General features: G+C 38.9%; 1 protein-coding gene and 1 pseudogene across 1 annotated transcript in view; one reads left to right on the top strand and one right to left on the bottom strand.

The window, feature by feature from the left end:
- Positions 1 to 19,254, top strand: part of TMEM192 (transmembrane protein 192) — a 45,187-nt gene extending 25,933 nt beyond the window's left edge. Inside the window, exons 5-6 of the mRNA XM_037830959.1 lie at positions 2,949 to 3,051; positions 18,242 to 19,254. Coding sequence (XP_037686887.1) covers positions 2,949 to 3,051; positions 18,242 to 18,380 — 242 coding nt within the window. The 3' untranslated portion in view covers positions 18,381 to 19,254. The remainder of the gene's footprint in view (positions 1 to 2,948; positions 3,052 to 18,241) is intronic.
- A 4,313-nt stretch (positions 19,255 to 23,567) lies between these two features.
- Positions 23,568 to 24,221, bottom strand: LOC119530577 (annotated as a pseudogene).
- Positions 24,222 to 27,726: the final 3,505 nt, after the last annotated feature.

The raw sequence follows: 27,726 nt of genomic DNA, 5'->3' as shown, positions 1-27,726 counted from the left end.
TGCCTCTTTTTTGCTCAGATGTGGCCCTCTCTCTCTGGCTAAGCCAACTTGAAAGGTGAAATCACTGCCCTCCCCCCTACGTGGGATCAGACACCCAGGGGAGTGAATCTCCCTGGCGACGTGGAATATGACTCCCGGGGAGGAATGTAGATCTGGCATCGTGGGACGGAGAACATCTTCTTGACCAAAAGGGGGATGTGAAAGGAAATGAAATAAGCTTCAGTAGCAGAGAGATTCCAAAAGGAGCCGAGAGGTCACTATGGTGGGCACTCTTATGCACACTTTAGACAACCCATTTTAGGTTCTAAAGAATTGGGGTAGCTGGTGGTGGATACCTGAAACTATCAAACTACAATCCAGAACCCATGAATCTCGAAGACAATTGTATAAAAATGTAGCTTATGAGGGGTGACAATGGGATTGGGAAAGCCGTAAGGACCACACTCCACTTTGTCTAGTTTATGGATGGATGAGTAGAAAAATAGGGGAAGGAAACAAACAGACAAAGGTACCCAGTGTTCTTTTTTACTTCAATTGCTCTTTTTCACTCTAATTATTATTCTTGTTATTTTTGTGTGTGTGCTAATGAAGGTGTCAGGGATTGATTTAGGTGATGAATGTACAACTATGTAATGGTACTGTAAACAATCGAAAGTACGATTTGTGTTGTATGACTGCATGGTATGTGAATATATCTCAATAAAATGAAGATTAAAAAAAAAAAAACATTGTCTTTTTAAATCTCAAATTGATATGCTCCCTATTAAGGAAACCTGATAATTGGTAATCCAGACTTGCAGAATAAATAGAAGATGATTTACATAGGAAAGATTTACAATTATTATAATTTTTATAAGTTTACTTAGTGCAGGGTTTCTGAAAATACTGAATTTCTCTAGAAGGTTTAAACATGACTATTCTTCCTCCACATCCTCAGTAATATGCTTACTTTAAAAATTATAATGTGTCTTTAAATGTACTATAGGCTCTGACAGGAGAGACTTTAGGGAGCAGTTTCTGGTAACAAATGTTGCTTTGTTCCCTGTGTTACAGAAAATTTAAGGTTAGTTTTCCTAATTTTCTTTAATAAAAGATTTTTAAAAAATAGTTTTGGTAATGTTGGTAGTAGCTCTTAGAACACGATTCTTTGATGTAATAATTCTAACCTAAGTTGACTAATTATTTTCATTGTTAGAGTAGTTAATCTTTAGCGCTTATTAAAATGGACTCTTCTGCTTGAGCATTAATTTGCATGTATGCCTCTGTAGGAAAATTAAAACAGCTCTGTGACACTAAATTTAATTAGTTCACCATTCATTTAAGAATAAGCAGATAAATCATTAAAAAAAAAGCAGATTTGTTTATTGAAACAAATACTGTCCAGTTATCAGCCTCCTAATAGCCAGTAAAACTTCCCTTCATCAGTACAAAATGAAAGAAAATGTAAACAATGAACAAGCCCATCTGTCTTTTTAGTATGTTGCTCTTCTAGCATACATGCTTTGCCTGCTTAGGATGGAAAGGAGTAGAATACTCTTGTACCATGAGGTTTGCATTGGTGTTTTTGCCTGACCTGTGATCTGAAAAGTGCTGAATGCATCCAATTTATCTTATTTTAAACACTACAAAGATGATTCTGAAAGATGTCCTGTATTGTCAGACTATGGGTATATCTTTTATTTCTGCCTCCTGACTATTACTTTAATGCCAAACAACTTTAATCACCTATTCCCCAATCCAAGAATATTCTTTGTCTAAGAGATGAATATGTTCTAAGTTTCTTCAATTATTTAGAAATTATTTTGTGGAAGACACCCTTTTAGGGAGAGAAGAGGTGAACATAAATGACTAGCATCAGATTTACTGGCATCCATCATATAATAGTCATTTCTAAGCCTTCATCTTACTCAGTATTTCAGCAGCATTTGACACAGTTGGATCACTTCCCCCGTCTTGAAAAACACTCTTCACTTGGTCTGGGACTCTCTGCTGTCCTGGTTTCTCTCCTACTCACTGGCTTCCCAGTCTTATTCTCCTTTGGTGAGCATTCTTCCTGACTTTTAAGACATGGAGCTGCAGGGCTCAGTCCTTCGATATCTTCTCTAGCCTGGAATCCCTGGCACCTCAAGTTTTATGCCCGAGTTTCATCTGAAACCTTAAGATGCTTCTCATTTCTAACTTTCTTAATCACTACTTAGAAAGTCAAGGGCTTCTAGCCATATTTCCTTACTTAGTTCTTTTGACATCTGCCTGCTTCCTTCATGGTCCTTTCCAATAAGCCCTCTGAAAATCTAATATTTTTCACTTTTTCACCCTTACCTGTTTGCTCTAGCTTCTTCAACCAAGTTGCCATAATTTACTACCTCTCAGCTGAGACTGCCCATCAGAATCATATGTAGAGCTTTTAAAAAAATTTGGTGGACCCCTTTCCAGGGCTGTCATAGCTCCTTGTGAAAGCTTCTATTCTGATGCCTTCCACACCATTTTGGAATGTAGGTTTATTATCTGTACTTTTTCCCTGAACCAGTAGCTCTTTTGTAGAGTAATGTTAACAATGGGGCCTTTGAAGTTGAGCTGCCTAGGATAGAACCTTAGCTAGTTGCCTTACTCCCCTGGGCTCCTTTGTATAAAATAAGAATAAGAACACCTACCTCAAGGGATTGTTAAGAGAACCAGATGAAGTAATCCATGTCACACACTTATTAAATTGCACCTCATATGTTGTCAGGGCACAAAATGTTAAATATTATTATCAGTAATAATGATAGCCTGTTCTCATTGCTTAGTATAGACACATAGTAGGCTTACAAATGTTTGCCTGTTAGTTCAGTTTATGAAGCAATTATATGCATATTAACTTATTAAGAATAGCCAATTAATATAATTTGAATAAATGAAACAGAATTTTTCATAATTAGATCATCTGACTAACAACTTTATTATTTTAGTGAAAATTTGGAAATTTAATAAAGCCAAACCGCAACCTGATATACTTGAAGAAGAAAAAATCTATGCTTACCCCAGCAATATTACCTCAGAGACTGGATTCAGGTAAGGTTTGGAGTGGGGATAAAATAAGACTGGAGAAAGAGATTAAAAAGTTTTTTTTTTTTCCTTAGAAATCTAGAAACCATTCTGATGCTTGGAGTTTATGACTCTGCATATATGTACTTTATAATTGTGTTTGATTCATTAACTTCCTTTCAGCTGTGGTGAAGCTCAGTCTAAATCACTGTGCCTGACAGAAAGTAAGATTAAGTTCTTACTCAACCTCTTAGCCTCTCAGAAACTTGTGACAGTATAGATTATTCCCTCTTTCTTTCCATAACACTACACCCTCCTGGCTCTCCTCCTTTTCTTTCCTGACTGAGCTTCCAAATGTTAGAGTACCAAAGGGCTGTCCCGTCTTTGCCCTCTACTTGTTTCTATCCATCATCTCTCCCTAGGTAACTGCTATGAATTTAAATGTCATTCATATCTGTTGAAGATCTTGGGGATAAGAAGGTTATAAAAAGCAATGTAAACAAAAAATAGAAACCCAGGGAAATAGAAAGTTGTACATGAAAGAGGTGGGGAATGGAAAGAAGCAAGAGAGGGGACTGCTGTTTTTCCATTGTGAACCTTATAGTTAGGAATAGGTGACTTTTTTTTTTTTTAATTTTGTCTGAGAATTAGAAGTAAATTGATCCCATTGATGTGATAATGACTCCCAAATCCATATCTTCCACTCTGACTTTCCCCCTAGGGTCCAGAATTTTATATATCTGATTATTTCATTAATTATCACCATCTCTACTTGAATATCTAAAATAGGCATCTCCAACTTAACATGTCTAAAACAGAGCCCTTCCTGCCCCCCCCCCCAGCAGTCCCCTTCCCCCACCTTTGGATGTGGCACCAGTAGACAATGGTTGGTCAGCCCAGAAAGTTGGCATCACCCTTGACTCCTGCTTCCCTCACCCAACCCCACCATACCCTAGATGATCCATCAGCAAGTTCTAGGTGCAAAATATATGTCCCAAAACTCCACTACCAAAACTCTGGTCCAAGCCACAAACATCTACCTGAATGTCCAAGAGTCTTTTCACTGGTCTCCACGCTCCCATATTGGCCCCGTTCAAGTTATCTCCACCTCACAGTACATTTACAAATGGCCTCACCGTTGCCCAATCCAGTGTGACTGACTCTCGGTCCTTGTATGTGCCCTCTCAGTGGCATTGGACATAGTTAACCACTCCCTTTTTCTTGAAGCACTTCTTCTGTGGGCTCTGAGACACAACACTCTCCTGCTTATCTTTCCATCTCACCTGCCACTCCTTTTTCTTACTCTTCTTCCCCATCTCGATTCCTTAAAGCTTAAGCTCAAGGCCTCTTTTCTTCTTTATCTATATTATATTTGTAGTTGTTTTTTAGGGGCTTGAGAAATTGATTCAGTGTCAATATTAATATACTAGTGAAAAGGGAGGAGGGGAACTTTAGAGGTAAAGAAAAGGGACACTTTAAAACACTGGTTGAAATAAATATTTATTAACTTTTAGTTATGAGTGTCATTTTCGAATTAGTGCTTGTGAAATTGAACTATCTTTAGGCACAGGTATAAAGTGGTGACTGAACAGAAAGCCAGTTCTCTGACTTACTCTGTGAAGAAGCATGCTGCTTTCATTACGGTGTGGGATATACATATATATATATCTATATATCTAGATATATAGATATATATATACACACACACTTAATGACAGACAAATTCAACATTTTTCATCTCAGGATGTTTATTTATGTCCCCAAGTGTGATCGGATGATATTGTGATAGTTCCAGAACCCTTTACCATCAGTTTCTTGAGGTTGGATTATATACTCTTCAACTTTCAGTATGTACAAAACTCATAGAAAACTGGAGGTGTGCTTAGTAAAGTGGACTTTTTAATCCCCTAGAAAATATATCCCTCATTATCTGTTTTCAGTCATCATGACTGACATTCTTATTTTCTTAGTTTTTAAAAAAACTTTTTATTTTAAAATAATTTCAAATGAGATTGTTAAGGTTTATGATATTAAATTTAAGCCCCATGTAACCACAGAGAAAATATCAGAAAATATGCAAACTCATAGAGACAGAAAGTAGAGTACAGGTTATCGGGGTGGAGCAGGTACAATGGGGAGTTAAGGCAAAATGAGTATGTAGGGTTTCTTTTTGGGGTGAAGGGGAAGTTATAGTAATGGACGGTAGTGAAGATACTGCAACATTGTGAAAGTGATTAATTCCACTGAATGGTATGCTTGGGAGGGGTTGGGGTAGGAAGATTGATATTGTATATGTTTCCACAATTAAAGAAAAAAAAAACAAAACAAAGAGAAACTAAAGAGATATTGACAATTAAATGCAATACATGATACTGAGTGGGATCTAAGAATGAAGGAGAAAAGGCTCAAAGGGATATTACTGGGATATAAGAATATTTGGAATACAGAATGTAAGCTTTAAATCAAGGTTAAATTTCTTAAAAGTTGACATTTTGCTTATTCATTTATCTGCTGATGCTGACACTTGGGTTCCTTCCATCTTTTGGCAATTATGAGAAATGCTGCTTTGAACATCAATATACAAATATCTGTTCAAGTCTCTGCTTTCAGTACTTTTGGGTATATACAGGATTACACTGTCATGTGGTAATTCTATACTTAACTCTGAGGAGCTGTCAAACTGTTTTCCACAGTGACTGCACCACTTTACAAAACGATCAACAATGAATGAGTGTTCTTTTTTTTCCCCACATCCTCTCTAACACTTGTAATTTTCCATTTTTTTTAAAGTGGCCATTCTAGTGGGTGTAAAATGGTATTTCATGGTTTTGATTTGCATTTCCCTAATAGCTAATGATGTTGAGCATCTTTTCATGTGCTTTTTGGCCATTTGTATCTCTTCTTTGGAAAAATGTCTAATCAAAATTTTAGCCAATTTTTGATTGGGTTATTTGTTTTTGTTTTTGAGTTGTAGGACTTCTTTATAAATTATGGATATTAAGCCCTTGTCAGATATGTGGTTTCCAAATATTTTCTCCCTTTGTGTAGATTTTCTTTTTATTTTCATGATGAAATCCTTTGGTGCAAAAAGTTTTAAATTTTGATGAGATCCCATTTTTTTGTTTTTTCTTTTGTTGCTCATGCTTTTGGTGTGAGGTCTAAAAAACTGTTGCCTAACACAAATCCCTGAAAATGCTTCCCTATGTATTTTTCTTGGAGTTTTATAGTTCTGGTTATTATAATTAGGTGTTTGATCCATTTTGAGTTAGGTTTTGCATATGGTGTGAGAGAGGGGTCTCCCTTCATTCTTTTGTATATGGATATCCAGTTTCCCAGCACCATTAGTTGAAGAGGCTATTCTTTCCCAATTGAGTGGGCTTACATCCTTGTGAAAAATCAATTGGCCATGGATGTGAGGGTCTTTTTCTGAACTCTCAATGTGTGATTTTATTGGTCCATATATTTGTCCTTGTGCCAGTAACATGTTGCCTGGACCACTGTAGCTGCCTAATAAGTTTTGAAATTGGGAAATATGAGTCCTTTGACTTCATTCTTCTTTTTAAAGATGGTTTTAGCTATGTGGATTCCTTACCTTTCCACATAAATTTGATGATTGTCTTTTCCATTTCTTCAAAGAAGGCTGTTGGAATTTTGATTGGGACTGCTTTGACTCTAAATCACTTTAGGTAGAATTAACATCTTGACAATATTTAGTCTTCCAATCCATGAGCCTTCCATTTATTTGGGTCTTCTTTGATTCCTTTTAGCAGTACTTTTTAGTTTTCCATGTATAAGTCTTGTATATCCTTCATTAAATTTATTCCTAGATATTTGATTTTTCTGTTGCTATTGTAAATGGTATTTTTTTCTTCATTCGCTCTTCAGACTGTTCATTACTGGTGTATAGAAACACAACTGATTTTTGCCTGCTGATCTTGAACCCTGCCATTTTGCTGAATTTTTTTATTAACTCCTAATAGCTTTGTTGTAGATTTTTTGGGACTGTCTATATATGGGATCATGTCATCTACAAATACTGAAAATTTTACTCTTGTTTGTCAATTTGGATGCCTTTGATTTCTTCTTCTTACCTAACTGCTCTAACTAGAACTTCCAGTACAATGTTGCATAACACTGGGGACAGTGGGTATCCTTGTCTTGAGCCTGATCTTAGAAGGAAAGCTTTCAGTCTTTCACCATTGAGTAGGATGTTAGTGGTAGATTTTTCATATATGCCCTTTATCATGTTGAGGAAGTTTCTTCCTTCTATTTCTAGTTTCCCAAGTATTTTTATCAAGAAAGGGTGCTGGATTTTGCCAGATGCCTTTTCTGTGTCAGCTGAGACGCTCATGTGTTTTTTTTTTCCTTCTTTCTGTTAATGCGGTACATTATTTTAATTGATTTTCGTATGTTAAACCACCCTTGTATTCCTGGGATAAATCCTACTTATCATGGTGTATAATTCTTTTAATCTGTTGTTGGATTCAGTTTGCTGGTGTTTTGTTGAGGATTTTTGCATCTATATTCATAAGGGATATTAATCTGTAATTTTCTTTTCTTATGGTATCTTATTCTGGCTTTGGCTTGAGGGTGAAATTGGCCTCATAGAATGAGTTAGGCAGTGTTCCTTCCTCTTAAAATGTTTGGATGAGTCTGAGCAGGATTTGATGTTAATTTTTCTTGAAATGATTGGTAGAATTACCAGTGAAGCCATCTGGTCCTGGGCTTTGTTTTGTTGGGAGTTTTTTGATTACTGATACAGCTCTTTACTTGTAGTTGGTCTTTGGAGATCATCTATTTCTCCTAGAGTCAGTTTAGTTTGTTTGCGTGTTTCTTGGAACTTGTCCATTTCATCTCAGTTGTCTAATTTGTTGACATACAGTTATTCATAATATACTCATATCGTCCTGTTTTTTTTTTATGGTCAAAAAAACTTATATTTAGAATTTGCCAGCTGGACTCAGTTTAGATGATCCCAGTTTTGTTGGCAACATCCAAAGCATCATAATCAGGAGCCAGTCGAATGTATGCCTTCTCTCCATCAAGTCTGATCAGGGTGTTGACCTTTGCCATGTCAATGTCATAGAGCTTCTTCACAGCCTATTTGATCTGATGCTTGCTGGCCTTCACATCCACAATGAACACAAGTGTGTTGTTGTCTTCAGTCTTCTTCATGGCTGACTCAGTGGTCAGGGGGAACTTGATGATGGCATAGTGGTGAAGCTTGTTTCTCCTGGGGGTGCTCTTCCAAGGATATTGGGGCTATCTTCTGAGACGCAGCGTCTTGGGCTGCCAGAATGTGGGTGAAGTGCGGATCTTCTTTTTTTTATGGCTGTGGATGCCTTTCAGTACCGCCTTCTTGGCTTTCAAAGCCTTTTCTTTGGCTTTGGTTTTGGGAGGGGCAGGGGCTTCCTTCTTTGCTTTCAGCGCCAACTTTGTGAAAAGCTCATCCTTTTTTATTACTGTGGGGTGAGTAATAATGTCCTCCCTGTCATTTATGATTTCATTTGCATCTTCTCTCATTTTTCTTTGTCAGTCTAGCTAAAAGTTTGTTGATTTCATTGATTTTTCTCAAAGAAGTAAGTTTTTGTTTTTTATTCTCTTTATTTTTTATTCTCTATTTCATTTATTTCTATTCTAATCTTTGCTATTTCCTTCTTTCTGCTTGCTTTGGGTTTGGTTTGCTGTTCTTTTCGAGTTCCTCTAGTTGTGTGGTATGGTCTCTGGTTTCAGTTCTTTATTCTTTTTTAATATAAGTACTTAGGGCTATAAATTTCCCTCTTAGCAGTACCCTACTGTGAACCATACATTTTGATACATTGTGTTCTCATTTTCATTTGTCTCAAGATATTTTCTGATTTCCCTTATGATTTCTTCTTTACCCATGACTCTTTAAGAGTGTGCTGTTTAAGTTACTAGAGCTAATAAACAAATTTAGCAAAGTAGCGGGATACAAGATTAATGCACATAAGTCAGTAATGTTTCTGTATGCTAGAAATGAACAAACTGAAGAGACACTCAAGAAAAAGATACCATTTTCAATAGCAACTAAAAAAATCAAGTACCTAGGAATGAACTTAACCAAAGATGTAAAAGACCTATACAAAAAAAACTACGTAACTCTACTAAAAGAAATAGAAGGGGACCTTAAAAGATGGAAAAATATTCCATGTTCATGGATAGGAAGACTAAATATCATTAAGATGTCAATTCTACCCAAACTCATCTACAGATTCAATGCAATCCCAATCAAAATTCCAACAACCTACTTTGCAGACTTGGAAAAGCTAGTTATCAAATTTATTTGGAAAGGGAAGATACCTCGAATTGCTAAAGACACTCTAAAAAAGAAAAATGAAGTGGGAGGACTTACACTCCCTGACTTTGAAGCTTATTATAAAGCCACAGTTGCCAAAACAGCATGGTACTGGCACAAAGATAGACATATAGATCAATGGAATCGAATTGAGAATTCGGAGATAGACCCTCAGATCTATGGCCGAGTGATCTTTGATAAGGCCCCCAAAGTCACTGAACTGAGTCATAATGGTCTTTTCAACAAATGGGGCTGGGAGAGTTGGATATCCATATCCAAAAGAATGAAAGAGGACCCCTACCTCACCCCCTACACAAAAATTAACTCAAAATGGACCAAAGATCTCAATATAAAAGAAAGTACCATAAAACTCCTAGAAGATAATGTAGGAAAACATCTTCAAGACCTTGTATTAGGCGGCCACTTCCTAGACTTTACACCCAAAGCACAAGCAACAAAAGAGAAAATAGATAAATGGGAACTCCTCAAGCTTAGAAGTTTCTGCACCTCAAAGGAATTTCTCAAAAAGGTAAAGAGGCAGCCAACTCAATGGGAAAAAATTTTTGGAAACCATGTATCTGACAAAAGACTGATATCTTGCATATACAAAGAAATCCTACAACTCAATGACAATAGTACAGACAGCCCAATTATAAAATGGGCAAAAGATATGAAAAGACAGTTCTCTGAAGAGGAAATACAAATGGCCAAGAAACACATGAAAAAATGTTCAGCTTCACTAGCTATTAGAGAGATGCAAATTAAGACCACAATGAGATACCATCTAACACCGGTTAGAATGGCTGCCATTAAACAAACAGGAAACTACAAATGCTGGAGGGGATGTGGAGAAATTGGAACTCTTATTCATTGTTGGTGGGACTGTATAATGGTTTAGCCACTCTGGAAGTCAGTCTGGCAGTTCCTTAGAAAACTAGATATAGAGTTACCATTCGATCCAGCGATTGCACTTCTCGGTATATACCCGGAAGGTCGGAAAGCAGTGACACGAACAGATATCTGCACGCCAATGTTCATAGCAGCATTATTCACAATTGCCAAGAGATGGAAACAACCCAAATGTCCTTCAACAGATGAGTGGATAAATAAAATGTGGTATATACACACGATGGAATACTACGTGGCAGTAAGAAGGAACGATCTCGTGAAACATATGACAACATGGATGAACCTTGAAGACATAATGCTGAGCGAAATAAGCCAGGCACAAAAAGAGAAATATTATATGCTACCACTAATGTGAACTTTAAAAAATGTAAAACAAATGGTTTATAATGTAGAATGTAGGGGAACTAGCAATAGAGAGCAATTAAGGAAGGGGGAACAATAATCCAAGAAGAACAGATAAGCTATTTAACGTTCTGGGGATGCCCAGGAATGACTATGGTCTGTTAATTTCTGATGGATATAGTAGGAACAAGTTCACAGAAATGTTGCTATATTAGGTAACTTTCTTGGGGTAAAGTAGGAACATGTTGGAAGTTAAGCAGTTATCTTAGGTTAGTTGTCTTTTTCTTACTCCCTTGTTATGGTCTCTTTGAAATGTTCTTTTATTGTATGTTTGTTTTCTTTTTAACTTTTTTTTCATACAGTTGATTTAAAAAAGAAGGTAAAGTTAAAAAAAAAAAAAAGAAAAACAAGGAAAAAAAAAAGATGTAGTGCCCCCTTGAGGAGCCTGTGGAGAATGCAGGGGTATTCGCCTACCCCACCTCCATGGTTGGTAACATGACCACAGACATGGGGGACTGGTGGTTTGATGGGTTGAGCCCTCTACCATAGGTTTTACCATTGGGAAGACGGTTGCTGCAAAGGAGAGGCTAGGCCTCCCTATGGTTGTGCCTAAGAGCCTCCTCCCGTATGCCTCCTTGTTGCTCAGATGTGGCCCTCTCTCTCTGGCTAAGCCAACTTGAAAGGTGAAATCACTGCCCTCCCCCCTACGTGGGATCAGACACCCAGGGGAGTGAATCTCCCTGGCAACGTGGAATATGACTCCCGGGGAGGAATGTAGACCTGGCATTGTGGGACGGAGAACATCTTCTTGACCAAAAGGGGGATGTGAAAGGAAATGAAATAAGCTTCAGTGGCAGAGAGATTCCAAAAGGAGCCGAGAGGTCATTCTGGTGGGCACTCTTACGCACACTTTAGACAACCCTTTTTAGGTTCTAAAGAATTGGGGTAGCTGGTGGTGGATACCTGAAACTATCAAACTACAACCCAGAACCCATGAATCTCGAAGACAGTTATATAAAAATGTAGCTTATGAGGGGTCACAATGGGATTGGGAAAGCCATAAGGACCACACTCCACTTTGTCTAGTTTATGGATGGATGAGTAGAAAAATAGGGGAAGGAAACAAACAGACAAAGGTACCCAGTGTTCTTTTTTTCTTCAATTGCTCTTTTTCACTCGAATTATTATTCTTGTTATTTTTGTGTGTGTGCTAATGAAGGTGTCAGGGATTGATTTAGGTGATGAATGTACAACTATGTAATGGTACTGTAAACAATCGAAAGTACGATTTGTTTTGTATGACTGCGTGGTATGTGAATATATCTCAATAAAATGAAGATTAAAAAAAAAAACAAAAAAAAAACAATGAAAAAAAAAAAAAAGAGTGTGCTGTTTAATTTCCTTACATTTGTGTGTTTTCAAGTTCCCCATGCATTGTTGATTTCTAGCTTCATTCCGTTGTGGTCAGAGAAGATTCTTTGTATAATTCAATCTTAAAATTTTGAGACTTGTTTGTGACCTAACATGTGCACTTCACATCTATGATTCATGTGCACTTGAGATGAATGTGTATTCTGCTTTTATTGTAGGGGTGTCTATTTCTCCTTTCAGTTTTGCCAGTGCTTGCCTCATGTATTTTTGGGGCATTCTTGATAGGTTCACAGATGTTTATGATTGCTATTTCTTTTTGGTGGAGTAGCCTTTTTATTAATATGTACTGCCCTTCTTTGTCTCTTGTAAGAAATTTGGACTTAAGGTCTATTTTGTCCAATATTAATATAGCTACCTCAGCTCTCTTTTGGTTACTGTTTGTGTGGAATATCTTTCCTTTCAACATATTTGTGTCTTTGGGTCTTAGATGAGTCTCTTCTAAACAACATTTAATTTGATGGTACTTTTTTAATCCATTCTTCCAGTTTGTATCTTGTGATTGGGGAATTTAATCCATTAACATTGAGCATTATTACTGATAAGGCAGGACTGACTCCTGCCATTGTCCTTTGTTTTTCATATATCTTATATCTTTTTGTGTTCCTTTGTTTCAGCCTCCTTTGGTGTATAGATGATCTTTTGTGATGCAACTGATTGATCCTTTTCTCATTTCTGTTTCTGTGTACTTTTAAAATACTTTCTTTGCGGTTATCCTGGGGTTTATATTACACAACCCAAGTCTATAACCTACTAGTTTGAAAAGATACCAACTTAATTTCAATAGCATACACATTCTCTGCTCCCATTTCCTTCCATTTCCCCTATTTACGTTTTTTTTTTCTTTGTCACACATGACCTCTTTATAGTTTGTGTATCTGTTATATAAGAAAATGTGATTGTTTCTTGTCTGTTGTATTCTAATTCTTAAAAGAAATAAAGAGTAGAGTTATATGTTGAGGATACAGTACTACTGGGTTTTGCATTTACCCATTTAGTTACCTTTACTAAAGATCTTCACTTCTTCATCGTGCTCCAAGCCACTCTTTCCTCTCTTCCTTTAAACCTGAAGAACTCCCTTTAGCAATTCTTGTAGGGCAGGTGTTTTGGTGATGAACTTTTTCAATTTTTATGTATCTGTGAATGTCTTAAACTCTCTTTGATTTTTGAAAAACTTTTTTGCCAGATGAAGAATTTGGGGCTAGCAGTTTTTCCCTTTCAGTACCTTTAATATATCATACACCTGCCTTCTCGCCTCCATGGTTTCTGATGAGAAATCAGCACTTAGTCATATTGAGGATCCCTTATGTGAAGAATTGCCTTTCTCTTCCTGATTTCAGAATTCTCTCTTCATCTTTTACATTTGACATTTTGATGAATATGTGTCGGAGTAGATCTTTTAGGGTTTATCTGGTTTGGAGTATGTTGTGCTTCTTAGGAATGTCTATTCATGTCTTTTGTAAGAGTTGGGAAGTTTTTGGCCATTATTTCCTCAAATATTCTTACTGCCCTTTTTTCTTCTTCTTCCAGGACACCCATTGTATGTATGTTTGTATGCTTCATGCTGTTACACAGGTTTCTGAGACACTGCACAGATTTTTTCTATTCTTTTTTCTATGTATTCTTCTGACTGTATGATTTTGATTGTCCTGTCTTCTAGTTTGCTGATTCTTTCTTCTGTCTGTTCATAACTGTTGTATGCCTCTAGTGTATTTTTAATCTCCATTATTTTGTTTCCATCCCCATAAGTTCTGTTATGTTTGTTTTTAAACTTTCTAATTCTTCTTTTTGCTCACATTGTCCTCTTAATATCCTTTAGCTCAGTATCCATATTTAGTTTATTTTTATCCCTATTTTCCTTTAGCTCCTTGAATTGTTTTAGAAGATTTGTTCAAACTTCTTTGATTAGTGTTCTAGTTTGCTAATGCTGCCAGGATGCAAAACACCAGAAGTGGATTGGCTTTTATAAAAGGAGGTTTATTTGGTTACACCTTTACAGTCTTAAGGCCATAAAGTGTCCTTCAACAAAGAGTACCTTCACTGGAAAAAGGTCATTGGCATCCGGAAAACCTCTATTAGCTGGAAGGCACGTGGCTGGTGTCTGCTCCAAGTTCTGGTTTCAAAATGGCTTTCCCCCCAGGACATTTCTCTCTAGGCTGCAGCTCCTCTTCAAAATGTCCCTCTCAGTTTCTCTTGGGGCATTTGTCCTCTCTTAGCTTCTCTGGAGCAAGAGTCTGCTTTCAACGGCTGACCTCAAACTGTCTCTCATCTGCAGCTCCTCTCTCAGCTCCTTTGTTTTCTTCAAAGTGTCCCTCTTGGCTGTAGCAAGCTCGCTTCTTCTGTCTGATCTTATATAGGGCTCCAGTGAACTAATCAAGGCCCATGCTGAATGGGCGGGGCCACACCTCCATGGAAATTATCCAGAGTTATCACCCACAATTGGGTGGGTCGCATCTCCATGGAAACACTCAATCAAAGAATTACAATCTAATCAACACTAATATGTCTGCCCACACAAGATTGCATCAAAGATAATGGCATTTTGGGGGACATAATACATTCAAACTGGCAGTTATTCTGAAGTCTGTGTTTCCTCTGAAATTTTAATTTTTTCCCATGAATAAGCCATATATTTCTTATATGACTTGTGATTTTTTAGCTGATGTCTGGGTATTTGATGTGTTAACTCTGAAAGTCAGTTTCTCCTTCTTGCCTAGGGTTTTACTGTATATTGGCTACATATTAAGGCTTGTGTTAGAAATTGTAGGAAGGTGTAATGTATGGATCAAACTAACATGAACCATAAGCAGATAGCTGCCCTTCACGTTAGCAGGTGCCAGTCTGTCTACAAGGGAGTGAGGACCGAAAATACATATAACAAGGGAGGTCACTGAAGCCTATCAGAGTTTACCTGGGAGTTTCGATAATAGTTAATAGATCGCCTGTGTCTCCGCCGAGGGGTAGACTCCCCCGCTGCGAACGTGCTGGTGAAACTAAGATAAGGAAGCCTTTGTGATCATCCTTAGGAATTAGCCCTTCCTTGAGACATGCAGCAAAGCACTTCTTCTCCTGGACAAATTGCCATAAATACTGGCCCGAGTCCCAGGAAAACCTGTAGGTCTCACCCAGGAGGGGATGCTCTGCCTGGGACCGTGTGCCAACTGGGAATCTGATCAGCTGAAGACCCGGGACGTCCCCAGCCAGTAGTGTCAGATGTGGGGACTTTCCCTAGTCTGGTGGGTTTTTCTTTTTCTTTTCCTTTCCTTCGTCTGCTGGACAGACTGCTTTACTTTCAACTATCATATCATTAATAATAAATGTTTGTAGTCTTGTGAGTCAATAAATTTTCTTCTGTAAAGTTATACTATATCAGTTTGTTTCTCTTTCTTCCTCCCACAATTCACTTCGCACAACAAGGCTCTTGTTCAATGCTTGGTCCAGCTTATATTGGACCTTTAGAGCAGCCTGTGTTTAACTCGTAATATTTTCTCAGGTCTTCTGTACCTGTTTTATTACTGTGGACATGCAGTACAACTTTTAAGATTGCCCTTTTATGTGCAGTTGTTTCACTTCAAGGAGAGAATTCCCTTTCCTGTTTCTTCTCTGGGAGTCCTGGTATTTTCTGTTTCTTCATGTGCAAATTTTCCTCCCAGCAGCTATGATTTGCCCAACTGCTCTCCCAAGTTCAGTGCCCCCTTTTCATTATAATTTTCAATCCTGGTTCCCACCCTCCTTTACAGCAGTTCAGTTTTCTCTTCTTTCCATGAGCCTTTTCTGCCTCTGGTAACTTCAGTGGGCTGCCTTCTATATTCAGGGCAAGTCCCTCAGGCCACCACCAGACCAATTGGGCCAGGCATACATGCTCCCTGTATCAGTACGTACATGAGGGTTACTCTGCTTCTTCTGGAAACAGGACCAGGGATCTGCTCTGGAAGTACAAGCCGGCTCCATGCAGAGCAGGTAAGGAGATGGAGGAGGGTCCAGACAGGACGCCATGAAACCCTACTGCTTTTAAGTGGCCTTTTTCTTGATTCAGCACTCACCGTTACTGTAATACCGCAGTACTGCGATACTGTTTAAAGGAGCATTTCAAAAGATGTTTCTGCCAGTTTTTTCTGGTTGTTCAAAACTTCTCTAGGAGAATGGAGCCTGAAGTGTCTTGCTCTGCCATATTGATCAGGGCTGGCTTACATTCTTATTTTGTTATTCTTCTTCATTCCATTATGAGTAGGGTAATAATTTTAGTGTAAATACTTGATTATGTCTTTGCTAACTTTTGGGCTAATTAAATTCACTTAAAGACTATTCTTTTTGGCCTTGGCCTTTTTCATATTTCATATTGTTCAAGTGAGCACTTGGCATTGAACATTTTACTTAATGATCTCTTATTTCTTAATGGACGGCTTTAAAACGTAGTCCCTTTGCAGCAGGGGGTTAACTTTGGAGTGAGAAAAATGCAAGTATATTTTATGTTCTTCCCTCAATCTTAACATCTTTATGAAATACCTCTTGGAACATGCATCTTAGTTTGAAATTTGAATCAACTTCCAGTTAAACAAGTTGAATCAAGCCGCACATGTTTATTTCTTCACCCTCCTCAGAAACCAACAAAATGATAGGGAAAGAATAAAAAAAGGTCACACTGTCCACACTAACAGAGAAACTGGAAGAGAGAAAGGCCATCAGTGGATGAGTGACTTCTAAAAATGCATGGGTCAAGGAATATGGATGAAGGAGTGGTAAATAATACAGCAGGGCAGGGAAGGCTACCTCCTATAGTACATGGTGAGAAATAGAGCCAAGGAGGTGGCTGTTCTTCCCTGTGGAACCCCAGAGGCGCTTGGATCTCAGAAGTAAATGGAATCCCTTTGGGAGAGACATGGAGCAGGGAACAGGGAGATTAATTGAAAGTTGGTATGTAGAAGAGTTGGCCCTACTCATAACATACCCCTCCCTAGGTCTATCATGATAACCTGAAAATCATGGTGTCAGTGGTAGCACACCATTGTGAATGTAATTAATCCCACTGAATTGTAGAGCTGAAAGTAGTTAAAATAGAAAGTTTTATGTTCTATGTATGTGTCACTATAACAAAAATTAAAAGAAATAAATAAGCTAAAAACTTTTGTGCTAACAGTTGTTTTTCAATGAGTAGCTTAGCTCAGAAAAAAAAAAGAGTGGTCCCCTACATACTTGATATTATATAATAAGTGCTAAATATTATTGTTGTTATGTTAACACCTGAAGCCCAGAGAGTTTAGGTATCTTATTTAGTTCACACGGCCTCTGAGGGACAGATTTGGGATTGGAATTCAGACTGTTTCTCGAGTCCATGCTTGTAACCATTATATTAACAAGCATAATCATACACATATTTTTTGGTTCACATGGGACCATTGTATGCATATTCTTCACCTTGATTATTTCACTTTTCATCCCTTAAAAATGTTTCAATTTCAACATATATAGGATACATGGGGGAAGACTTAATTTATTTATTATTTTATTTTTTGATTAGGTAGTTTTTATTCACAGCATTCAAAAGTCATTCGGTACATTTTTGCTGCTGTTATAATTATCATCATTATTCTTCCTAGTACTGATACCTAGTACTAATATCTTCAATGAATGGAAAGAAATCCAAGACATTTAATAGCTGTTACTTCTGAGCAGTGAGACCAAAGTAGGCTAGGGGTGTGGTGTAGAAGAAATTAGGTGATTTATATTCTTAAATTTTATATTCTTCCGTACATTTTAATTTGTTTCAGATGAAAAATTAATGCTTTACATGGTTTTTTAAATGTGTCTCATGGTCAGAGTTGTTTGTTTTAATTTTAGATCATCACTTAATTATTGAATGAGCTTTGTCTTTGCTTGTCTCTCGAAATGCTAGATCATGTAGAAAGATTCAATTATTATGCTCTTAACAAATTAGGGTGCTTCTTATCTAAAGTGATAATAGCCTTTTTTTGAGTCTCAGAATTGTGAAAGTTTTTTAAATTTCAAATTCAAATTTGCAGAAAACACTTGTTTCAAGGGTAAAAGTCCCTAAGGTGGGTCATGAAAGAACCTTATTTTGGAAAACTGCCCTGGCTTAGAACATTTAAGAAAAACATAACAAATGCAGTATGCTGTACTGAAAACTGGTAGGGCCTTGTTTGCAAAAAGGCTAGTGAATTATTGGTAAATAAACGTAAATCGTTAATATCTTGACTTTTGCAGGAGTCTTTCAAGTCTAGAAGAAATTGTTGAAAAGCAAGGAGACATAATAGTATACCTGAAGCGACACAACGCACTGCTGAGTAAGCGATTGCTGGCTTTCACTTCCTCTGACTCAGGCTCTCAGCCAAGTAGAATGTGAGAGGGTCAAGAGGAATTCAGAGTCATTTAAGACTGATGGACTACCTGGCAAGGTGCCGCAGAATAACATTTTACAGTTTTTGTTGAAAACCTGAATTAGGTTTTCAGACGTGTGGCTGTTTAGTATGTTGAGCTTGTGGATCATCTGAAAGGCACTTTATAGAAGCCTTGTTTGAGAAGGTCCATTTTGCACATATTGATATTATTTAACTGCTTTGCTTTATCCTAGGATCAAGGATATAGTTTAAGGATTTCCATTGCCAAAACTTCTTCCAGATGATTTTAGAATCCTGTAATTTTTAATTTGACTCTTTATAGAGAAAGTCTGACTGACAATCTATTTCAAATGGAGTTTTGATCAAATAAGTTCCTCCTACTTTTAAACTAATGGGAAAAGCCATTTTTTGTGTGTGGTTAATATGTTTGTTTTTCCTGCAGAATCTTATCATGTATTTTATATGCTTATGTGGTATTGGATGACAGGTTGGCCCATGTAGCTTTTATAGAAGATTTATTCACTATGGACTCACTAGGTGATTTACTATGCAAACTCTTCCAGTGTTTCATTCTCCAGAAATAAACTATGGATTACTTAGCACAGTGTTGGACTAACCAGTTTTGCCTGTAATATCAGCAATGCCTTTCATTGGCAATAGCTAAAGAATTTTGAGAAGAATTTAAAATGTTCCCTTTATTTTTGCCCTTCTTCAGAAAGCTGCCATATATTTCAGTGTTGATTATACTTTATTGGGTAAATTAATTCAGTTATAGGAAAGAGCTATTCTATGGTTTTAAATCTGTCTGAAAAGAAAAAAGGACACCTTTTTATATCTTGGATTATACTCACAATGGGAATAAAATGACGTATCAGTTTATATTCAGATATTAAATATATCTAATTAGCCGGTAAAATGAAGCATTTTAATGAGTAAGTGGCATTATTTCTCCAGTTTTCCTAGTGTCCACTTTAATTTATCCATCAGCACCTTTACATGCTGCCTTAGAAAGACTTTTGGTTGAAAGCTTCATATTGTGGGTGGGGTATTTGTGATTATGTAGGCTGTTAACTTTTTTTGGTCATTAGCTGAATACTCAATGTTTGATGTGAAAAGTTTTGAGCTATATATATCTATTTGGCAAGGGATATATTTGTTCAATCACAACCACTCTTATGGAGGAAGAAATACCTGTTTCTTTTAAATACAGCCATTGCTGGGGCATTCTGAAAGTTTTCTACTAAGGTAAAGATGATTGTGTGTCACATACTGGCAGTATGGTTGAATCCCCAAGATCATGGTGCTCACAAACTAAGGCCAGAACTCTATTTTCAAAACTCAGATTGTATCCAAGTTTCTTGGCTTTTCCTCCCTGTCACCCCTCCCACCTTTTACTACCTGTCTCCCTCTCTCCCTCCCTCCCTTCCTTCCTAGTAAGTATGTCTCAAAGCCATTTTCTTCTCTGGTAGTCTGTTTCTATGCCTGAAAGAGTCTATAAACTTTCAAAAGCTGGGGTTTTCAGGCTTTCGTGCCTGTTGTAGATACACTTAATATCTGTCAGCAGTTTTACTTCGGCCATCACACTCTTCTCTGCAACCTCCTTGAGTAGACTTTTATGTGGGGATGTAGTCTGAAAATGCTGTTGTGTTTGTATGGAGTTTCTGTTGAATTTCCTTTTCATCTTGAGCGAACTTTGACAGAACTGCCTGTGCTCACATTCTAAAATCTGATTCATGTGCTCAAATTCCAAGAATATTTTCTGCCACTGGGTTTCCACCTTCTCTCTCAATTCTAGTGGTTTCTGTCTTGGGTGGCTTTTAGTTTTTCCATTTCTGCCACTTGTTTCTTCAGGGATGCAGTGTAACTGCTGAGTGAGAGGCAGCCTCTTCTGTGGGCCTCGTGGTGGCCCTGGTGGTCGCATGAGCACACAGGGGACACAGCACCTCTAGGTCCTCACAGAAAAGGGCAGGACCTGACTGTGCCTCTCTTACAAGCGCATCTCTTCCTGCCTCTTCCTCTTGCTCCTGGTGATGTGGAGGAGCTTGGTGATTTCACTCATGTTTCCCAGCTGGGCATTGCTCCTGAAGTGCCACTCTTGGCATTGGTGGCGGCAGACAGGGCAAGGGAGCCTGTCCTGTGTTTCCTCCCAGGACCACTGGATGCAGGAGCGGCAGAAGTTGTGCCCATGTATGATGGTGATGGGGACTAGATCACCTGTGCATGAGTTTGATTCTAGCCTTCGTCACCTACCATCTGGGGAGCCTGGGAAAGTTACCTACATCCTCAACACCAAGAGACTTGGGTAAATAAACAAAAAAATCCCAATCTTCAAAGATTTCAATCTGGTGAATACCTAGGAAAATCATCTGGTAACTATTGGCCTAAACATCAGATAAATCTGATAGCAGTGAATTCATAATATACCAAAGTTCACTTGTTTTTCATCTCTCTCGTCTGCTGGATATATCAAACTCCGTATATATGTAAACTATGGCCTAGATTAGAGTTACTGTGGGGAGCCTGCAAACTAGTTAAACTGTGGTTTTCCTACTGGGCACAAATGACTTTTGAGCTCAGGACATCAGTGTGAAAAAACTTAGGGTTCCACTTAACGCGGTGGCAAATGTGGTGGTTTCAGAAAGTCCTCACTAAAGAAGCTGGAAAACACATACTCACACAGCTACTCTTGGAAATCACTGGTGAGCTGATATCCTAGTGAGTATTTGTCAGGATAAGATCCAGGAAAGAGGGAGACTCACAGATCTGAGCTTCTTTAGTAGAAATGACTGACTCCAAAATAGAGGCTGAGAAGCTGAGTGGAGCTTTCAGCAGACTCTGGGTCTGAATGAACAAAATCTGGAGTTCACGCATCCCAGAGAAGTTTTGTCCTGGTAAACACCACAAGCTCTAAATTGGAATTACCAGGCATTGAGCCAAAATGTGTGCCCTCAAAGTGTCTGATTCAGTCATCTCAATATGTGATAGGATTAAGGCAATCTAGGTTTGATTGCTAGAGGCCCTAAACTGAAAGTAAAAGTATTAACATTTTAAAAGTATTGTTATGTGATGTTAATGAAATGTTTATTCATAGCTGGTGAGAATGTAAATGTGTACAGGCACTTTAGAATACTACTTTGCATCATCAACTAACTTTGAACATACACATAGCCTATAATTCAATTATTCTACTCCAGTTTATAAAACCATCAGAAATATAAACCTTTGTACTTCAAAAGAAGAAGAATGTTCCTAGCAACAGAAAAACATCCTCTTAGTTTCCCTAAAAGATCCAAAGAGGAAGTAACTTCAGTGCCCCCAATAAACAGGATAGATAAATTGTGGTATATGCATACAGTGGAATACATCAGCCACTAAGTGGGACTAACCACTCTATATCCAACAATATGTGTGGATCTCACAAATTTTGCATGAAAAAAAACCTGATTGAATGATTCCAATTACATACTTCAAAAACAGACTATATTATTTTATGGTATTAGATCAGAGTAGTGCTTATATTTGGGGAAGAGAAAGGAGGTGGTATTTGAGGGGGCATGAGGAGGGCTTCTGGGGTTCTGGTAAAATCTATTTCCTAATCTGGGGAGTAGATGTAGGGATAAAAGCTTGTATAATTTTCTGTATGCATGTGTATTAAAGGCAAAAATAATAATCTTCATCATCATCATAATAAAACCAGAGACTACGAGAAGAAATTATGGAAGAATATTTTTGATAACTAAATATTTTTATTTAACATCTAGATTTCAATCTCACATGTATTTGCAAAAATAATTTGTTCTACTGAGTAACTGTTCAGAATTGCATGCTAATTAAACTTATCCCCCTTTCTTTTCTATTTACTCTTTTCTATTTCTGTTTAGATTTACAGTCTAATCCTGACACTGTCCTTTCATAATCAAAATTGTTAGCATCCAGAAGAAAACAGCTGCTGGTCCTTTCCTTACAGTGTCCATAAACCATGTTGGTCAGGTTCATGTTTAAATCATTGTTTGCATGGAGGATTTGGTTTAGTAAATATATAGTAAAGGGTAAAGTCTAATGAAGAGGGTCCCATTATAAAAGAAACTTAAATATACTCAATGGACCAGATTGTTTAGCCTTGCTGTATCAGTACCATGTGCAATATCTGCCATACAGCTGCAAAGTGCCAGTATTGACCATTTGAGCATGGGAAAGAATGTCAGACACAATCATTCCAACCCCTGTCATTTTACAGATGAGGAAAGGGGTTCAGGGAACTTAGGTGAATGGCAGGACTGGGACAAGAACACAGGCTCTTGGCACTAGGTCTATTTATCACCATAGAGTGTCAAACTGTTTCCTGGTGTTTGAATAAAATTGTGCTCTGTGCTGGTTTGGATGTATTATGTCCCCCAAAAGCCATGTTCTTTAATGCAGTATTGTGGGGGCAGGCCTAGTAGTGTTGGTTAGGTTGGAATCCTTTGAGTGTTTCCATGGAGATGTGACTCAATCAACTGTGAGTGAAAAGTTTGGATTATTTCCATGGAGATATGGACCCTGCCCATTCAGGGTGGTCTTAATTTAATCACTGGAGTTCTATAAAGTAGCTCACAAACAGAAGAACCTCAGAGCAGCTGGAGCTTAGAGAGACATTTTGGAGACAGCCATTGAAAGCAGACTTTTGGTGACACTTTGGGGATGCTTGCCCCATGTTTGCTCCGGAGAAGTTAAGAGAGGACAAAATGCCCCAAGAGCAACATTTTGAAGAATACATGGGAGCTGAGAGAGGAGTTGGAACACAACCCAGGATCAGCAGACACCATTCACATGCCTTTCTTCACCAATGGCCTTTCTTCAGTGAAGGTATACTCATGTTTATGCCTTGGTTTAGACGCTTTTATGGCTGCAGAACTTCAAATCTGTAACCAAATAAAACCCATTTATAAAAGCCAATCCATTTCTGGTATTTTCCATAACGGCAGCATTAGCAAACCAGAACATGCTCCATGAACCAAAATTTTTTCAGTCTCAGGTATGCCAGAAAAAAAATGAACCTTTATGCTTGAGAGTCTTCTGCATAACTTTTTTCAGCCTAGATTCTAATTATGATGGGGACAATTTTGATCCATCATTTCACTAAAGTTTATTGCATTTACTTCAGAAGTTGAGTTTGCAAGCTAATATGTTAGCAAGATGGGCTTCAAGAATTATCATTTATCAAAACCAAGCACATGATTCATGAGGTTCCACTTTAGGGCAGTTGTGACATGACTGCAAGGCTGCCCAACAGGAATAAGGCCACACCAATCTCCTTCCATGCCAGTGTTTACATGCAACTTGTGCTTTCCTGTTTGGAGCAGGTAGATGAGGGATTTCTCTTGAATTATTATAATTGGCAAAGGAGGGATATCAGTCACTTGAAACAGGGTGCTCACAGATGCTATAATCTGGTCAAAACGTCCAACAAGTCCTGCCAGTGTCACAATCATATCAGCTTCTAGATCTTTTTCTTCTATCTTCTTTTGGAGCCCTTGAAAGCACTTGGTAAAGTCAGGATGGTCTTGATCAGGAGTTGAAATCAGCTCATATCCCTTAATACTGTAGAACTCTCTCACTTCAAGGCCTAATGGAATCAAAATCTCCACTGATGAATTCAGGCAAAAAGCTTTCCTGCTCTCTTCAGTGATACCTCCTTCAGTGATATCATGTAAGCAGTTGGTACCTCCATCAGCACAGGCTTTTAAAGGAGCCTTGCTCCAAAATTGACAAAAACAGTCATCCAAAGGCTGATTTAGAATCAAAAGGCAGTACTTCAAATTCCCACTGGGAAGCAGGGGTTCCAACAGGGTGAACACATGCTCCATATTGGATTATCAGTCTACAATGACAGATGGAGTCACCAGCAAGAAGAGGGCATGCTATGAGAACAAGGATAATGGATGACTCAGTGCATGGCTGAGGAGACTGGTATGGAAGAATATTTAAACATGTGTGACTGAAAACCAGAATACTGATATTATTTTGTCAAACATGCAAAATAGCTCCCAAAATCAAGACAGTCAAACCAAGCATAATGAACAACCTGATATGAAAATATGTGAAGTAGATATATCATAGAAACTAATGTCCGCTTTTGAAAACAATACAGTTCTTTTTAATCCAGATGCTTTGGAGTGAAAAAAGAAAGAGGGATTGTATCTGTGCCTTTTTTGGTGGCAAAGTTTGCTAACATGCATCCCATGTCCCCAGACAGGAGGAAACCGGATGGGTGCCAGGGGCCAGGGCTGAGGCTGTCTGGGAAGAAACTTCTGTCTCTCCATTCAGGGCAATGGAGCCTTTCACAAGTGAGAAGGATTTGTTAACGAGAGTAAACTGTTCTTAGCAGCAGGCCTGTTACATTAAGGAACTCACTCAACGGTACCTAATAATACCCCAGACTTTGCTGAGTCAGGATCCTACAGTCAAAAGATACATTGTAGAGTCACCACTACGTCCCTCACGAAAGCTACCCAGACACCTGCACCCACCTGCAACTGCAGAGCCCTTCAGCACCCACTCAAGCCTCCTACAATCTGCTGTTCCCCCAGGCAGATCTAATCATGACACTCTCCCATTTAAAATGGTTCCAGTATTGCTGTTCTCATTTTTGAGGACCAGTCCCTGCCTGGAGCTCCAGCTTCTCCCAGCACCAACCTCTCTGCAGCCTCCTCTTCCCTCCCTTTCTCAGCAGCCTGAGCTCCCTCTGCAGCATCTTTGTCCACACAGACCTCTAGGTTATCTCTTGGGCTGTCCTCAGCCCTCAGCCCATTTGCCATTCCCTGTAGGCCACACTTCCCCCACCTCCTCGACCGGTCCACTGCTCTTTCAGTGTCACAGTACAGTGAGGGTAACATCCTGCACTCAGTAAACTCATGACCGTTGTGAAGACACACCCTTGGGAAGTCGGTGTTTCCCACTAGACTGTTAACCTTTATGAAGGTAAGACTGTGCTCTCCCCGACCCCTACCATAATGGTATCTCCAAGCAGCTCCTCACTCCTGGCCCAACAGCTGCTGAATGATTAAAAATGGGGCAAGGTTCCTGGATCTCCCTTCTAAGATGAGTGATTTGGGCACCTACTTAACCTTGAGAGTGTCTGGAAAGGGCAGACTGGTTAGAATAAAGATCAAGCCTTTAAAAGAGTCCATATAGCAGGGATATCAGGGCCCTCAGCTCTTCTCCCTCCACTCCTCCCACCTCTAAACAAAGCCATTCTCACTGAGAGGTACTGAAGGTGGTTCCACATTTGGTTATGGATCAGTCATAACTGGGTGCTTTGTCAGATCAGGATATTAGTCAACCCCCCATCTGATTTCTTAGTACAGGGTGGGATCTGGGGTGTTTATAATTAAGCAAGCAATTTAGGTGATTCTTAACAAGACTAGCTGAAGGGCAGGGACCAATAGTAAAGAGCATGCTCTGAAATAAGCCAAACTAGAGTTTGGATTCAACTTGCAAAGTGGGATCTTTGGTGCTCAGGAAGCCAGGGCTCCTACCACACTCCATTCTCCCTCAGCTGTGTTGTTTCCTGGCTTACCTGAGGCAGGTAGGCTCTGATGGCCGTTGACACAGGTCTTCCAGGGTGCTCTTTCTCAGTCACTTGCATCTGATAGTGTGGTAGGTGAGTGTGACCTTGGCATACATATATACCAGTAGGAGGGTGGAGTTTGTAGGACTCTGCCCACCAAGGGCTGGGGTACCCCTCCCAGGAGGAGGGGGAAAGGGAGGCTGGGCAGTGGGTGGGAAAGGTTCAGAGGCCATGGTTGGTTGGGAGAGGAATCTAATTCATTCAATCAGGTCAGGTGTCCAGGCACTGTGTCAATATGCATGATTCATTTAAATCTTTGTAATCCTCATTTGATCCCTCAATGAACCTTAGTCCCATTTATGCTGATGAGGAAACCCGAGATTTGAAGAGCCAAGTGTAGAGTATTCATTTTCTCCTACGAGGCAAATTTAACTCTGGAGGCACAAGTTTAACCTTGTCAGCACAGAATGCAGCACTGTGCAGTGCCATGGATGGACAAACTGGACTACCCTTTCAGTTGCAGATGTCTGGGATGACTCCACCCTCTGCTCCCTGCACCCTCATTCAAGGTGTAACCTGCTCCAGTGCCTGAAGAATCCCCCTCCTACCCTCAAAGAGGGGCCGTTTGTAGAGACGTAGAAGCCAGGTCAACTCTAGTCCTGCCTGAACCAAGGAAGAGTAAGTGTGACAAGTCCTAGGTCAAGAAAACAGTACTCTGTCACATTGTCTTCAAGAAATGAGGAAGTTGTGGGGAAGGAACTCTTGGGGGGAAACTACAACCCAGGAGAACCAACAGAGAAGCAAGAAATACTAGGGCCAGGAGGCAGCAATGTTTGGAACATAGTGGCCTCTGAGCTTCTGTGGACTCTTTTTTATGTTTGTGCCCCTGGGGCAGTTCAGCATCTATTATCGCCCACGCTCTTCAACCTTCCCCCATTCCCACCCTGAGAAAGATCTCAGTCCTGTGTGGTTCCAAGTTACCACCATGACCCTCTCCACACACTAGCAGAGTCTCAGTCATTTACTCCCATTCACTCTACCTCACTCCTTTCCATTCCCTACATGGTATCTGTTTTTGAATGGCAACTTTAATCATGCTACTGAAAACAATGGAGCAGCTTTCATAGATGCAAAGAGACAACATCTATACTATGTCCCAAAAGGTCCTGCATGGTCTGTTCCCCGCTTATTCTCCCCTCTCCCTTAGCACACAGCATTCTCCTGCCACAGAGCCTTTGCACAGAACCCTCATTCCAGGCTTCTGTGACCCCCATATACTTGTTTACTACCATGTTTACTCCCACTCCTTCTTCAGATACCATCCTACTTGATACTTTCTCTGGGAAGCATTTTCTGAATAAACCATTACAGTTTATTTTTGGTAAATTGCTTATTAGGTGAATTGGGATTCATAATTAATTGCTAAATTGAAGACCAAATATTTTATTGTGTGCTACCAACAAAACACAGATTACCCTTATAAAATATAAATTTGTGAATATTCAGTTGGGTAGATAATTAAGACTGACACAAGGAGGAATGTTAGTAGTTTGACACCTTGTAAATGGCTCAGCCTCTGGACAGGGATTCACAATCCTCTCTCCTGTGAACGTTCACTGATAACGAAAAATGGTTTGGAAAATCTTTGGAAGATAGATTCTACCCTTCAAAAACAAAGAGGCTCTCTGCAGTCTAAAGGGATTTGCTTTTGAAGATACTTTGAGAGGAATGTGGCACTTTGAGAGGAAGTTTGCAGCTTCCCACAAAGCCCTCACATGGCTGAGCCTGTCCATTGGAAGCCA

This window comes from Choloepus didactylus, chromosome 3, assembly GCF_015220235.1.
Source record: "Choloepus didactylus isolate mChoDid1 chromosome 3, mChoDid1.pri, whole genome shotgun sequence".
NCBI lineage: Eukaryota > Metazoa > Chordata > Mammalia > Pilosa > Megalonychidae > Choloepus > Choloepus didactylus.
Note: the sequence above shows the minus strand (reverse complement) of the source record. Positions and strands in the feature narration are given on the sequence as shown.